General features: G+C 49.0%; 1 protein-coding gene across 1 annotated transcript in view; it reads left to right on the plus strand.

Annotated features, from left to right (window-relative positions):
• IQSEC2 (IQ motif and Sec7 domain ArfGEF 2) overlaps positions 1 to 12,809 on the plus strand; it is a 77,738-nt gene that overhangs the window by 18,590 nt on the left and 46,339 nt on the right. Inside the window, exon 2 of the mRNA XM_039220999.1 lies at positions 6,243 to 6,272. Within this exon, the coding sequence (XP_039076930.1) occupies positions 6,243 to 6,272 (30 nt within the window). The remainder of the gene's footprint in view (positions 1 to 6,242; positions 6,273 to 12,809) is intronic.

Consider the following 12,809-nt stretch of genomic DNA (forward strand, 5'->3'; position numbering starts at 1 on the left):
CAATAAGAAGAGGAACTTCCTGTTAAACATAATGAGTTGAATAAACTTATTTATCTCTGACACTTCCCCAAATTCAACTGAAATATGAGTAAAGAAATAAAAAAGGTAGGGGCGCCTGGGTGTCTCAGTCACTTGAGCATCCAACTTCGGCTCAGGTCATGATCTCATGGTTCGGGAGTTCAAGCCCCGCATCAGGCTCGCTGCTGTCAGTGCAGAGCCCACTTTGGATCCTCTGTCCCCCCTGCGCCCCCCCACCCCTCCCCTGATCATGCTCTCTCTCTCTCAAAAATAAATAATTTTTTAAAAAGGAAAAGAACTAAAAAAGGTAGAAACACACAGGGTCTGGGATGCTGACCAGAAGTAAACTATTCCACCCAGAGAACCCCAGAAATGCTTAGGATTCGGAAGAACTATGACTGCAGAAGACAGGATGAGGTGTGGAATTCAAAACAGGGAGAATATTGGAAGTCTATTAACAGACCCTCTTGCCCCTCCCTGGCCCCATCTAGTGAGGGAAACCCCCTCCAGCCCTATCCCTGCAGATGGGGGTTAATTCTTTGGAGAAATTGAAATTAAGAGGCTCTGGGCCTGGGGATACCAGGCACAATGAAGGGTGGGGTGAAACAGGGTTACAAGCATCCTAAAACAGTGGGACCCCAATCCTTTCCCACTCCCTTACTTCCAGGACACCGAAGTCAGGAGCATACAAGAGAGTAAAGTAGTCTTCTCTGAGGAAACTGAAAGTCCCTAGAAAAGGGCCTCCAAAAGATGCTATGTGGGAGTCTTCCAACAAAAGAACAGGCTTCAGCCCAGCAACTGTAGTGAAGCCCACCACCTGACAAGCTGCAACTATCCACAGAGCTTCCCATCAGCTTCTTAGTGTCATGGGAACCAATCGCCAAAGATCACCAGCCAAGGACCCTTAAGATAGGTACATTTCATTTTATGTAAATTAAACCTCAGTACAACTGACATTTAGCCACCCCTTGCCTGCCCTCGACCAGCAAGCCTTCGGTAGCCAGAGATGATCAGATAGTACAAGTCTATTTGAAGAAGACCATCAATCTATGATAGTGAGCATAAAAGCAAGCAAGCAAGCAGAAAACAAAGGCACTTGGGGGGAACAGAAGTCATGAAGGGAGGAGAAGAAACCTGGGAAGTTAAAGATAGAGTCAAAATAAAGATTTCCACAGAAGGATTAGAAAATAAAAGGTGAGGAAATATCCTAGGAAGCAGAATAACAAGACAAAGAAATAGACAACAGAAGAGAAAAGATGAGAAAATTAGAGGATCAGTTGGGGAACTCCAGCATCCGATGTTAGGAGTTCCAGAAATAGAGAATGGAGGAAACAGCAGGAAGAAAGCGATCAAAGCCATAATGCAAGAACATGTCCCAGAACTGAAGGAATGAAAATCTCACTGAGTAACCGGCAAAATAAATGTTAAAAAGACCACACCAAGGTATGCCTGGGGAATTTCAGAATACTGGGCATTAAAGAGAAGATCCTGAAAGTTTCCAGAAAAAAAACATGATACACAAAGGATCAAGAAAGACAATAGCATTGGATTTCTCAACAGCAATACTGGAAGTTAGGAGACAATGGAGCGGTGTTCTCAAAATTCTGAGCAAACGTAATTTCCAACCTAGATGTCTATACTCCATTGAATTACTGATCAAGGTTGAGGGCGTAATAAAGTCATTTTCAGACATATGAGATCTAAAGATTTTATGTCCTAGGCCTCGTAGGGAGCACTAAGGAATGTGCTCCAGCAAAATGTGGACACAAAGTCAGAAAAAAGGCCAAGGGATCTAGGAAGCAGAAAATCCAACACAGAAGAGAGGTGAAGGAATCCCAGAGCAACAGGGAGGGGAGAAGATCTTAGTGCAACCTTGTGAAAGTCTAGAGAGCACCCAGTCTGAATTGCACTAGGAACAGTGTCTCAAGGAGAAAAAAAAAATCTGATAGATTACCTGATGTGTCAAAACATATTGAGAGGAGAATTGCACTTCTGATAAGGTTTGGGGAGAATTGATCATGGATATGAAGAAAACTAAGCAAGCAAGATCATCATCATCATCATCATCATCAACGACAACAACAACATCAACACCAGGGAAAAGAAAAAGTTGCATGGGAAAGGAAATGTGGTTATAGCATATGATATGATTAATCCATTGTTAGTATTGATGTAGTCATAGTAATGCTAGCTATCAGTATTGATTGAGATAGATATACACATGGGCTCTTAAGAGATAAGGAGGTAAAGAAAGCAGTTAAAAGAGTTGAAAAGGGTTTGTCCCTGAGAGTGGGGGTTGGGGGTGGAAGGGGATAGAGTAGGGAATTTGTGTGTTTTGTTGGAATCCTTGCAGTACTGTGTGTCTTGAAAATCTACATACGTGTATTACTTTGGCAAAAAAAAAAATATGTCAAAGGACACACAAAAAAATAAATTTCAAAAACAGATTAGCAGTATGAACATATAGTTTAGAGATACGAAAGTGAAGTCAGAAAAAAAATAACGTGGAAAAGGAATTTTGTGTTAAGATCCTTTTACAATTTTACTTTTAAAACTATTTCATGTATCAGTCTAATCAAATTAAAAATACTTTAGAAGGCATAAATAAGAGCAGGAGTGTTCCAGGTAGCAAATACCAGATGTGCTAGAAAAGTAGGTAGGAGGGCAGAGTGAGATGGAGAGCTTTGGAGAGTTTGGACTGGACCGGCAGGGAGGTCAATGAGGGGAGTTACTGAATGTTTGACACAGAACCACATCAACTGATTTATGATGAGAAGGGAGTTCTCCATTGAAGAGACTTGTAGTTACACAAGGTAATGTCCAGGAGAGAAGGTGCCTGGCTACCCCCGGGCTGGTTCTCAGCTTTTGGAGAGACCTGTATGATCTCTGGGCCGGGGTAGCTACCTCTTTCCCCTCAGGGCACTGCTGGGAGGGGCCCTGTTCATAGTTGTCCTCCAAGCCTCACGTTGGCTACAGAAATCACTTAGGAAAAATCCTTGGTCAGGGGTGCCTGGGTGGCTCAGTCAGTCGGTTAAGCATCTGATTTCAGCCCAGGTCATGATCTCACAGTTTGTGAGTTTGAGCCCTGTGCCGGGGTCTGTGCTGACAGCTTGGATCCTAGAGCCTGCGTTGAATTCATTCTCTCTCTCTCTCTCTTTCTCTTTCTCTCTTTCTCTCCCTCTGCCTCTTGCCCGTTCATGCTGTGTCTCTCAAAATATATGTAAAAAATAAATAAATGTTAAAAATACTTTAAAAAGTAGAAAGAAAAATCCTTGGTCACATTACATGCCCAAGTTTTTGGTTCAGAAAATATGGTCACTGTACTCATAGGCTTCCATAAGTTACTGTTTATTGAGGATCACTCCTGAGGATAGGAATTGGCACAGCTAAACCTTTTGAGAACCCCAGGGTCCCAAGTGACCTTTCATTAGGAGAAGGCTGTGGGAGTAGCAGGAGAAATTGACCTCTTCTCCTGACATGGATTGATAAAGGGAGGCCTGGTACCCTGGGTCTTTGCCTCTCTATGTAGACAGCCGAACCCAATTGATTTAAAAAAAAAAAAAAAAAAAAGTTTGGCATTCTGAAGAAACTAAATATTTTAGGGCCCGAAGATTGTTTAGAACTCAACTATCATAGCCCCGTTGTTTATAGATGAGGAATCAAGGTCCAGACAGCAGTGACTTATCCAAGTCTGTGCCACCTCCCCAAAAATGGTGGCTCAGCTTCATGGAGTAAGAGGTAGGCTGACCATTAGGCAGGGCATTTGCCCCCAGAGAGGTGTAGGAAAGCACAACACTAATGATGATTGGTATCTACACATAATTAACAATACACTAAATGCATAAGGGGCTGTAAACCTCTGAGGTGGGATGCCCCCCTACATTGAGGGTCCCATGATGCCATATACCCTCAAACTAGTAAGAATCAGCCCACAGTGAGGAGTACTGGTTAATTCATTGCACATTATGGCTTAGAGATCTTTTGCTCCCCTCAGCTGCCATCTTAAGGACTGTAACACCTCATATTGACCTGCTTTTGGAGCAGAGGTATGTATCTAAGAACCTCTCAGAAGAAAGAACCCTAGAGAAGAAGGATCTGTCCTGACACTAGAGAAGTAGGATAAAGGAGCTGATCTTAACAGTGCATGTGTGCCCAGCACTGAGCTACTGGCACAGTGGTGTGTGATGGTAAGATCACGAGCATTGGGGTTCACGCCAAGCTCCCCTACTTACATGATGTGTGGCCAATCATCTCAACTTCTCTGAGTCCCAGTCTGATCTCTGAGGCCCAGTCTGATTATTTTAAAATTGGATGAGCAGTTCCCACTTTGCAGGATCAAAGTAGATAATGTAGGGAAAGAGTCTGACACTGTGCCTGGTACATATAGGTGCTCAGTGATTATTTACATGATGACCGAGATGATTATATATATGTTGCTTATGCTTGAAAGTAGATTGGGGCAGGAGGCCAGTCCATACGTTCCTGGAGGGTTCATATTCCCAGGTCTGGGTCTGGTATACAGTAGACCAAATTCATCTGTTCTGGGGCTTGGAGGGTGGGTTGGGGCAGCGAGAAGACTAGCCTGTCTGGAGCAGAGGGTTAGTGTTAGGGAGAGAGGCTGAGGGGCTTGGCTTCAATTCTGTCAGCACTTGGGGAGTCATTGAAGTCAGACAGCCTCTGACCTGGTACCTATGAATAATTGGGCCGAGCCTCAGAAGCAATCTTGTTGCTACACAGTGAGATGGAAAGTTTTAATAAACGTTCAGAGGTGCTCTGTGGCCCTGGTCCTCTGTCCCTTTACAGGACTGTGAAGGCTAAAGGTCAGTACCACTGTCCTTGGCTGAACATGTACCATGCGCCAGGCAGATGCTGTGCAAGCCTCACCTGACAAGGGGAGGGATTCTCTCCCCACCACCCCATTTTACAAGTGAAAAAGCTGAGGCTGGGCATAGGGGAATGCCTCCCCCAGAATTACGTGGCTAATAAGTAGCAGAAATGGGAGCACAGTACTCACCCAGTCAGAGCTCCAACACCCTGATGCTTGCCTGCCCCACCTCACTGTGAATGCTCCATTCACTCTTCTAACAAATACTCCCTTCTGAGGTCCACCTCCCCTCCCTGTGCGTCCCTCTCTCGCTTTGCACTCAGCATAGATGATGCTTCCCTCACTGAGGTTCCCTTGCCTGAGGACAGAGCCTGTGATGTGTTATCTCTGTCTTCTCGGTAGAAGCGGTGGGGGTGGGGGGGTCACATAAAGAAGGAGGAAGAAGAAGACAAAGGAGATGGGAAAGGCTGCTTCCCACACTCTCCCCATTCTTCCAAGTTTCCTGGTCTTTCTTCCTCCCCTTCTCCACCCCCCCCAAGCCAGGCGCCAGCTTTACTGTCCCAATCCTCCCCCTACCCACCCCCCACTTCTCTGAGGAGGAACAGCCAGAGGGGTGTGGTTCAGGTTTCACTCATTCCCTCTGGTTCCTTCAAAGCTGTCCTCCACTCCATTCTCTTCTCTTGCCATTCCTTCACCTCTGAGGGGGCCTCACAATGGAGAAGGCAGGGCTGGTGTAGTAGAAAGGAGCCCAGCAGCTGACTCACTTACCCTCTCAGCCTCATTCTGTTCGTCTAGAAAATAAGCAGGTTGGACCAGGCAATTGGCAAAGCCTTTGCTATGTTGTTAATAATACCTGGCATTTGTCTGCTGGGTTCCAAAGGGCTTAATCATCCCAACAGCCCTGCCAGGATTGGCCTTGTGTTCCAAGTGGGGAGACTGAGGCTTAGATCCTGAGAAGGGGGGTGGCTTGCCTGGGTCACAGGGCTGGTAGGTGGCAGAGCCAATATCTGAGGCTAGGTCTCTCTGGGTTCAAAGCTTGGGCTTTGCCTTGGCCCACAGCTGCAGGCTGCCTCTCAGCCACTCTGATTTGGGCCTTACCTCTCACTGTAACCCACTGGGACCCACATGGTTGGTTCCTGGCATCCCCCTGACCTCACCCCCTACCGTTTCTCCCTTTGCTCAGTCCACCCTAGTCATGCTGTCCTCCTCCCTGTCCCAACAAATGTCCAGGCCCTTCGCCATCTCCCAGCCTTCTCAGTGGCTCTTCTCTGCATGAGATACCCTTCCCCTCATTTTCATGACATGTATTAGGCCACCAAGGTCATTGCATAGGGCACAGGGAGAAGAAGAACAGAGAGCATATGCTGACTGTTGGTCTTTTTTTCTGTTTCCCTTTCAGATCTGATGGTGAGAATTCCAGGACAGTCAGGTCAGTACCCCCTTTTTCTAGTAGCTGTTGGGAGATGGGGCAGGGACTGGGGTGGGGCCCTCTGGTTTCTAACTTGGGGATCCATGGTCAGGGGCAGGGGCCAACCCCAGGGGTTTTGTCCCATTGGTATTAGGGGCGGGTATGGGGCAGACTGGGAGGGCTGGGGTGAATGTGGCAGGCATGGGAATGGGGTTGAAAACTATTCCTCAGTCTTTCTGACCCTAGCTACTCTGGGCTGGGCTGAACCCCAGAGGGACTCACAGTTGCTGCTCAGATGGGAAAGCCAACCTGCATAGAGGTTGGCTCTGGACCTGGGACCTTCTCCACCTTTTGCTTCCAGGAGAAGAGGGTATGAGAGAAGCAGGGCTTCTCTGGTGTGGTGTTGGTGCTCCACTCCAAACTGCACTAGCCCTGAGTAGTGGGATCTGGGCGGACTTTTAATGTGACACGGTCTACACGTTAGAAACATACATCATGGTGACAAGTGCACATTGTTTTTGACATGCTGGGTAAAAAGGGTTTACAAGCTTCAGTAAGTTTTTGGGGTGTGATCAGTCTGCCACTCGAGGGGGTGGGAGTAAAACTAAGGTAAGGACAAGGGCTATTTGTGCATTTCCCAGGCCTTAACCCATCAGAAGCTTTGTGAAGACACAAGTGTCAAGGTTAGGGGGTCTATATAGGAATGGTGGGGGACTCAGGATAGGGCCTGCTCAGTTTTAGCATCTAGGGAGGAGATGGGCCCAGGCAACAGAGGGATGGGATAGGTACACTCAGTCCCAGCCAGGATTGTAACTAGCATATCCAGTGCCTACATGAAGAGTAGAATCCACTGAGTGGACCGGCTGGAAGAATGTTCTCTTTCTACTGGGGTACCATGGCTCCTCACCGGGGTTCCCAGATCAGTGAACAGAGCACAGGATACCATTTCAGCCCCCTACTTGTGGCCTCTTGGCTGTGAACCCTTGTGCAGGGCACAGCTTGCCCAGCCATACGTGGCAACCCAGGTCCTGCCATTCAGGCAGTAGATATGGGAGGGAGGCAGAGGATCCCAGCATACAGACGGAAGTGTGTAATGGGACACACCGTGTCCTGGCATCCCAGGCAGGGGCTATGGGATGAGCACACTGATGAGGGCCAAGGTTGGGACCATGGGATGGGAGCACACTTGGGTCAGCAGGAAAGCAGGGGAATGTGATGGATGCAGTCAGGCCCAGCATCCAGGCAAGTAGTACATGATAAGATGCAATTAGTCCAAGCATGCAGCCAAGGAGGGTGGCATGGGCACAGCCTGTCCTAGCATTTAGGAAGGCACTAGTCTAGCAAAGGACATGGGTCCCACTGTCCCACTGTGGGTTTGGAGAAAGGCAACCTGGCATGGCTCCAAGCACAGGCATAGGCCTCTGCACTGATATCCCTGCTACTTGTTGAAGAACCCAATTAAAGGCATCTCTAGCTCCCAGCTCTCCCCAGCAGGGGAGTTCCTGGGACCTATAGCTCAGGGTGTTTACTAATGATCATAATCATAAGTCATGATGCCATGCATTGGGCCTTTACAACTTACAGAAGTCATCAGAGACTTTCTTTTGTTTGATCCTCCCAGTGACACTGTAGGTGGAACCCAGGCTGGCCTTATCATCACTGCTTTACAGTTGAAGAAACTGAAGCTTGGGCTGATTATGGGTTTTGCCTACAGCCACACAACTCATAGATGGCTGGGCCAGGATTCAAACCCAGGTCTGCCTGGCACCAAGCCTGGAGCCCTGCCCACGTTGTCACTGCGGGAGCTCTTGACAGCCTTGCAGATAATCATCATCATCATCATCATCATCTTAATATTAGTAATAATAGCAGTTATCATTTGCTCTTTGCATATTAAGAACTCTGAACGGGATCTTATTTAATGCTCACAACAGCCCTAATAGATGTAGATTGGGATCCCTGATTTACAGATGAGGAAAATGAGGTTCCCCAGAGGGTCAGTGCCTTGCCCAAAGAAAGAAAAGCAATAGGTCAGGGTAGCATCACTCTGACTCATACCCTGTGCTGTCTGATTCCAAAGCCAGTATTTGTTTTATGGAGATGTGCTTCCTGACATCCATCCTGGGTCCACAGTCCAGGAGGTTACAGGAGCCTCAAGGACTCAGCAGTTGGGAAGCAGGAGTCACACTGGGCTGTGTAAGGGTCTTAAAACAGCACTTGTGGGGCAAGATCTTGCAAAGGTGGTGGGTAGACCCTTGAACTTGGAACCAGGGCTGTGTGAGGATGCTCATGGGACCACATGTAAATTCTTGAGCTCGCTTCAGCTCGGGGTCAGGGGAGAGCTTCCTAGAGAAGGCAGAATCTGATCTGGGCTACAGAGGACTGACACGCAGACTTTGCAGTGGGGGGTACGGGTGCATCCCTGGGAGTGGAGCCGGCATGCATCAGAAGTGAGGATGGGATTCGAGGGGCCACAGTCGGCTGGGCTAAAATGTATCTGGGCAGGAAAAGAGCTAATGTTAAAGTTCAGAACACAGACTGATACCTTCTGTTATCAGTGGGAGCCAGGGAAGGCTGGAGGGGAGAGGCTGGGCTCTGCAGCATAGCAAGGGCAGCAAGTAGATCCAGGTAAAGGGCTCCATTTATGGTGAGGTCATTTTCTAGTTCTGTGCCTTTGGACAAATCTGTTCATCCCTTGGAGCCCCAGCATCTTCATCTAATACGCATTGTGTGTGTGTGTGTGTGTGTGTGTGTGTGTGTGTGTGTGTAAAAGGGAGAGGCTGGGGTGGGGAGAAGAAACACCAAGGAGAGGAGTGAGGCCTTGGGTGTTGTGGAAGCAGGGTCGGTAGATTGAAAACCACGGAAGCCTGAGGGCTTCTAAGTATGGGGTGCCAGAGGAAGTGTGGAGTCTAATTAGAGCTGAACAGCTGGTGTTGCACGAGGGCTGTGGGCACAGGAAGGTGCCTGGACTTCCTGTAGGTTTGTGAGAAGTTGTCAAGCCTACAGGCACTTTAAACCAAGGTCCATGGAGGGCGATGGCTCGAGTTCACAAAGCTAGCTCTCAGCAGAGCCTGCTTCCTAGCCAGTGCACTCTCTGCAAAGTCACTGAACTCTGATCCTTGGTTTCCTGGTCGGTGAAATGGAGATGAGGATTTTGACTTGTCCCGGCCAGATGAGAGAAATTAAAGTAAAACAGTATTCAGCATAAAATAGTGCTCAATACGTTGTAGTGCCCACCACCCTCCTCTACCCCCAATCCACTGTCTCTTACTGAATGGTCAGGCTTGAAAGAGGTGGAGAAGTGCGGGGAGAGGCAGGAGGGGACAATACCTCCCAAGGGTCCCGGGTTTGGAGGCAGTGCCACGGTAGGGAGGGTCAGGCTGAAACTGGGGGGCCTTGGGGGTGGGGCCGGGGTTGCCAGGCACTCAAGGAGGAGAGCCGAGGAGGTGGCCTGTTGCTAGGGAAGGAGGGAGGAGGTGGGGGAGCCACTGACACCCGCAGAGCCAGGGATGTCCCCATGGCAACAGGAGCCACCGCATTTGGGAGGAGAAGTGGGAGGAGGAGCCACGGCTGGCTCTGTTCCCAGAGGAGGCCTCCCACTCTGGGCCTCAGTGCCCCCATCTGTCCAAAGGGAGTTTGGATTAGGTAATCTCTAAACTGCTTCCTCGTTTTGACCTCCTGGCAATCCGGGGTGGCTGAGACCTCACGGACTTTCCAAGGCTCCCCCATCCACAATCAAAGATGCTACAAGTCCCGGAGTCCCCAGAGGCAACCCAGCTGTGTCAGAGTCTTCCCTTCCCAGGCTGCGTCCTGTTCAGCATAGCCTGGTTCCTCGGCCTGCCCCGGCCCTCTGTTCCCACCACTTCCTGTGCCTGGAACCTTGTTGCTTAGTGTCTGCTGAAAGCTTTCTGGCTCTGGGGGCCCAATTCCAGTCCTGCGCACTCTGGGAAGCCTTCCTGACTGCCCTAGTCCTCCCCGCCTGCTTCCTCCCTCCTGGGATGCTCCGGCCCCAGAGGTCTGAACTCCCCTTGCTGCCCTTGGTATTCACTGCTGCCATTTATCTGGCAGCTTCTAAGAGCTGGGCTCCACACAGGATGCTTGACGGGCTCAAATCTTTACAGTCCATCTGTGGTATCATATCACAAACCCCCATTTTACATATGAGGCAGTGCTCCGTGAGGTTCCCTAGGTACCATGTGGTGGAGCCAGGCTTGGAACTCGGCTTTGTCATTGCTGCTACCCTGGGCCCGAGGTGGGGTGTTAGCAGCAGGAGCACTTACTGAAGCTAAAGCTGTTGGTTAAAGCTGCTATATGCCAGGCATATGCTGGGCGCTTCACCTGTATTCTCTCATTTAACGTCCATAACGATGCTAGAGGGTGTGTATTCTTGTCATTTTGCCAAAGAGGAAACTGATCTTAGGGGGCTGAAGGTATTTATCTTGTAATAATAGAACTAGGATAGGAATTCAGACCATCAGGGTTGTGGTCACCACACTACCAGAATCAACCCAGTTGTATTCCAGAAGCACGTAGAGCATTCACTATGTACCAGACCTGTGTTGGGTGGTCTGTGGGGGGGTGGGGAGACAGAAGCTGGGTATAGACACAGATGAGCCAGCTCCGGCAAGCCCAAATGGGAGTGTGCTGAAGAGGAGAAGCCAGTTGTAAGGACCAGAGTCTGGAGGGGGTACAGCTGCAATGATAGTGGGATAGAAAAGGATGGGGGGGAGGGGATTGGGTAATTTTCCCAAAGGAGGTGCCATTCCAGGAAGCCCCTGAGGGACAAGAAGGGAAAGAGGGTCTTCCTTCCCCATCCAGTTTGTATTCCCCTGCCTCTGCCTGGCCCAGCCCCAGGAAGTGGGTGACCCCTAAGCTGGCTGCGTGCCTGGTTGGCACCAAAATAAACTTGCCTTCTCTCTCTTCCCCTCCCCTTGCCTCTGTCCCCTCTGTCCTGGCTTTAATTAGCAGCCCTGGGGATGAGTCACTTGGCAGCTGGGGAGGGAGGCTGCACAGAGCCCAGTCAAGCCCCGACTCCTGCCCCACGCCTTGTGGGCAAGCGCCACTGTGTCCGTGAGCGTGTGTGCACTCCTGCGTGCCACCCGCGTCTGTGTCCGTGCAGGCATGAGGAACGCAGAGGTACTGGCATGTGTCCATGTGTGTCTGGGTGTCTGCATAAAAGCACATCTAGCCATCGCTGCCTTTGTTTCTGCGTGCCACTGAATGTCAGTGTGGGTGAGTGTGTGGCTACAGCGTGTGTCTGTGGTAGCAAGTGTCAGGAAATTAGGGAGCATTTGAGGAAGCAAACACAAACACTTTATAATTGCACACACCCCTCCCTACATAATGTTCTTTATGCGGTCTTGCTTATGCAAGCCCTGCACTTATATCCCCAATTTTCCCTTGTCTTAGTCTGGGTACATTTTGTTGCAGGGAACAGAAACCCACTCACACTCACTCCAGAATATAAAGGGTGGGGGGTGGACTATTGTGAGGCTACATCTCACCAAATCTGAGAAATGAAGTATATATATAGCCAGGCCTCACACTCAGCTGGAAGCAGGACCAAGAAGTCAAGGACCAAGAAAGATTACTCACCTAGCTCCCTCTCCCTCTCCCTCCTTCTCTCTCTCTGCATCTCCCAGGCCCATGTCTCGGTCTCTCTGTGTATCTCATGGCTTGCTTGGTCTCTGTCATCTCTTTGTCACTGACTCGCCTCTCTAGTCTGCATTTATATGACTGGATGTGGCTGCCAACCGGGAAGCTTAAGGGTCCGTCCCATATGACTGCAGTGTTTCTGTCCAGCCTATGGTAACAGGCGGCAGCATGGGGCTATAGTTGGGAGTCAGTTCCCTTAGAAGTGGGTGAGGGTAAAGAGGTCAAACACATCTCCAGCAAGCAGTTATTATGGTTCCACACATGAGGTCAGAGCCTGGTGGGCAGTCTGCTCAGAAGCCCACAGTTGGTAAATTGCCCATCCATTAAGGTTTTGGTTCCTATTCTGATGCAAGTTGACCTTTGCTCTCTGTGCTTTCAAGTTACATGCACTTGCATTAAAACACCCCATTTTATCCAACTAATTCCCCCCTTTTTATGCCAGAACAGCTTTTAAGTGCACAGTGAATATTATCATTGCTACCAGTGTGTGGTGATTTTCATAGCCTCATAACAACTAGCATAATGCTACGCATGGTACAGCTGCTACTGAGTTCTTGGTTGCTTCAGGAATTTTCACATTTTATTAGTGCAGGGACTGAATTTATAGTTATCTGCAGTATATAATTACAAGCGCACATTATCAATATTATCAGCTTGACGCTTGGGCTTACTTTTCCATTAATACAAACCCCTGCAGTTTTTACATTAATTACAGAGAGAATTAATGACCTCTTAGACAAGTTTTCACCTATGAGTAAAGAGTTCGGAACCAGCTGTGCCCATAATGACTGTTCTTCAGACGCAGGAGCAATACCCACAGCTTTGACTTTGGCCTTTGCCTCACATCCTCTGGCTGAGACTTGGAGGGTGCCCACCACCTCCTCAGAGGCCTCCTGTTTCCGG

The sequence above is a fragment of the Hyaena hyaena genome, unplaced genomic scaffold (assembly GCF_003009895.1).
Source record: "Hyaena hyaena isolate Hyena2069 unplaced genomic scaffold, ASM300989v1 scaffold_932, whole genome shotgun sequence".
In the NCBI taxonomy this organism is placed as follows: Eukaryota; Metazoa; Chordata; class Mammalia; order Carnivora; family Hyaenidae; genus Hyaena; species Hyaena hyaena.